This window comes from Postia placenta (genome assembly GCF_002117355.1).
Source record: "Postia placenta MAD-698-R-SB12 unplaced genomic scaffold POSPLAscaffold_233, whole genome shotgun sequence".
Classification (NCBI taxonomy): Eukaryota; Fungi; Basidiomycota; class Agaricomycetes; order Polyporales; family Adustoporiaceae; genus Rhodonia; species Rhodonia placenta.
This window is the reverse complement of record NW_020170064.1, coordinates 1-2,803: the sequence shown is the minus strand read 5'-3', so window position 1 is coordinate 2,803 and position 2,803 is coordinate 1. Positions and strand designations below refer to the sequence as shown.

Sequence of the window (2,803 nt, the reverse complement as noted above, 5' to 3'; positions counted from 1 at the left end):
GGATCGGAAGGGTGCATACGTCGGGGAGTGTGTCCGTCCGCGTCAAGCAGAATGACCGCTCACGTTCGGGCCTAGGTACGCGGGCGGGAACGCGGGGGCGCTGCCGTCATGATTTTGGGCGAGTAGTAACCATTGAGCGACGCGGCAGCCGATGCGAGATGTCCGGGCGGCAGTCGTGGGAATGGCAACAGGCCGGGAAAGCGTGTGAGGGATTTAAAGGTGGACGTCGTCAGAGAATCCTGTGTGATTTGCGACTCGTCTTCCGCTCTGTTGTCGCTCGTACTGTGCCCCGCCCGCTATCTCGCTCGCCCGGCGTGGCCACGTACGTGCTGCGCGCCCGGACACTGGTCAGGTAAGCCGCCGTCGTTTTAAGGAGTGCTGCATCACGCCACTCACTGTGTACGCCACTGCAGCAGTCGACGTCGCCAGATGGTCAAGACGATGGCTGGAGCATACCACGTACCGAGTACGCGGGGTGAGTGATGCGTGCGTGCGTGTGGTGATGCCAAGCTAACGGAGCTAATGGTGTCAATGAGGTCCGGGAGCGCGGAGGACTGTCGTCGCGGCTGAGCGGATTGAACGAGGCGGACGGTCGGTGGTAGATGTTTGGCCCGCGGCTGCGTAGATGATGAGGGCCGGTCGGCCAGAACGTCGCGTCCTACGTCCGCGCCGGATGGTAAGTGGCGGGCGATGATGTCTACATGCAAACGAAACACTTACTACAATGTGCGATCTGTAGGCGTTCACATCATCCCGCTGCGACGACGTGGACGATCCGCGTGCGCGTCCCCGGTCTGAAGCACTGGTAGCGGGAGGACGCCGTCGCGGGTGGGGGTCGTCGTCTAGATGCCGGGACGTCGGGCTGCGAGCGGGGCGGGGCGTGCGGAACACGGGTGATGCGGGATGGCTGACGTTAGATAGCGGGACACGTGTGTGAGTAGATAGTGACCGGCGATGGTATGCACGGAAGGTAAGTACAGCAACAGCGCGTGCATCGCGGACCATTTGCAGCGCACAATATGTCGGTTAAGGGGACGGCTGGCAGCGGAGTGAGTGAGACGGAGCGGGACAGAAGCGGCACGCACCAACTCGGTCTGCTGCCGTTTGTGCGTGCGGCGTGGTTCGACGGCGCGTGCGTTGTGTGTGCGTGCGGCGTGGTTCGACGGCGCGGGCGGTGTGGGATCAATCGACGGCGTGCGACGGCGCGGACGATTCGCGCCCTGGTCGCTGCTCTGAAGCACTGGCACCGGCGGCGGTTGGATAGAAGCGCAGTGGGGTTGGTTGTTGGACGGCGGGCATAGTAAGCTGCTAGGGACCTGGAAAGAGGCGCGATTGTCAGTAGACAGGGAGCGGGAGGTGTACGCGTGTGAGTAGAGACTGACCGGGGAATAAGGAATGCTTGGCGTACCTGCGCGCAGTGTGTGCATCCTGTAAGAGGGCGGGAGCGGAGTGCGACGGCGCGGGACAGAGACGGCACGCACGGACAGGATCCTCTGAGATCAGGCTGTGCGTCCGGCGCGTGCGCGTCACTTGCAGCCGACGGGGCACACAGGACGTGGGGGGAACGGACGCTGGTCGAGGTCTTCGCCATTCCCTGCGGCCTCCGTCTCCTGCGTCTGAATCTCGTCCGGCGGCGCGCTCGCAGTGCGCGCGCTCTGGCTGGCTGCCGGTCGTCGTTTCCTTGACACCGGTAGGATGTTGCCTAGGGCCCGTCGTCCTTCGCATGCGCATGCGCCATTGCTCACGGTCAGTGCTGCGTCTCTTGCTCCCGCGTCGTCACTCACCTTGCTCGCGCGTGGCGTCCATAGGTCCTCCGCCGTGCGCGCGGCCGCGTCGACGCTGTCCTCGCGAGCCTTGCCGTCGACAGCGGCTGCCCCGGGGGACGTGGAGCGTGAGAGCGAGCGCGGGCGCGGGCGCGGCGAATCCTGAGTCGTCGCACGGCGCATAGTGCATGGCACGTTGCTGACCGCGACGTCTTCCGCGGGCCCTGCGCACGGATCGGTGAGCCATCGTCCCGCAGTCTGGCTGCGCGCGCACTCACCGGTGCCCTGCAGACAGCAACACGGCTCCGGCGTCGCGCCCCGTCGAGCGCGTTCTGCTGCACGACCGACCGTTTCGCGCAACGGCGCGAGAGCCGTCTGCATGAGAGCGCGCGGACGGCAAGAAGTGAGTACATACCGACGGGGTGGGCAAATGGCTTCTGGCGTGCGGACGAGCTCGCACATGCGGTCTATAAGACGCGGGAGGCTGCGCGTCGTCGTGGGCGGCGAGGGTGACGGTGAGGACGACTCACGTGAGGGACATGCTTGCGGGCAGGGTGGGCAGCTGGCAGCGCAGGCGAGCGGGCGCGGACTGTGCGCCGTCGTAGCGGGCGAGGGAAACAGCGAGGAGGAGGGGACGACTCACCTTAGGGACGCGCGCGCACGCTGTGCTGGACGCTCACAGTGCGATGAGAGCAGCCAGGAGCAGAGGTTGAGAAGGAAGAAGAGGCAGGTGGTGTCGAAAGCACGCAAGCGCTATGTCGCTGAGCTCGCATCAGGCGTCGGTGGGTCTGTGTGCTGGAGACGTGCGGGGCGGCGGGGTGCGGCGCGTACATTGCGGGTCTTCGGACTCGATTGAGGCGTACAAGATGCCTTGCATGGGGCCGGCTGGCAGTGGAATGAGAGACGGCGCAGGACAGAAATGGTATGCACAGACAGGATTGTCCGAGATCAGGCTGAGCGGCGACCGGCGTAGTCTAACAGCGCAGGCGATGTGTGCGCAGGAGGCTGGAGGAAAGGGGCGCTGCCTAGAGCCAGTTGCG

At 65.3% G+C, this 2,803-nt stretch overlaps 1 protein-coding gene across 1 annotated transcript; it reads right to left on the bottom strand.

The window, feature by feature from the left end:
• Positions 1-71: 71 nt before the first annotated feature.
• On the bottom strand, positions 72-2,144 carry POSPLADRAFT_1063361 (hypothetical protein; the record flags this gene model as incomplete). Its single annotated transcript, XM_024481643.1, has 9 exons — positions 72-267; positions 327-344; positions 397-407; positions 464-658; positions 721-907; positions 979-1,316; positions 1,383-1,493; positions 1,551-1,987; positions 2,042-2,144. 9 exons carry the CDS (start codon positions 2,142-2,144, stop codon positions 72-74), a joined length of 1,596 nt encoding a protein of 531 aa, XP_024332678.1.
• Between the last annotated feature and the right edge of the window lie 659 nt (positions 2,145-2,803).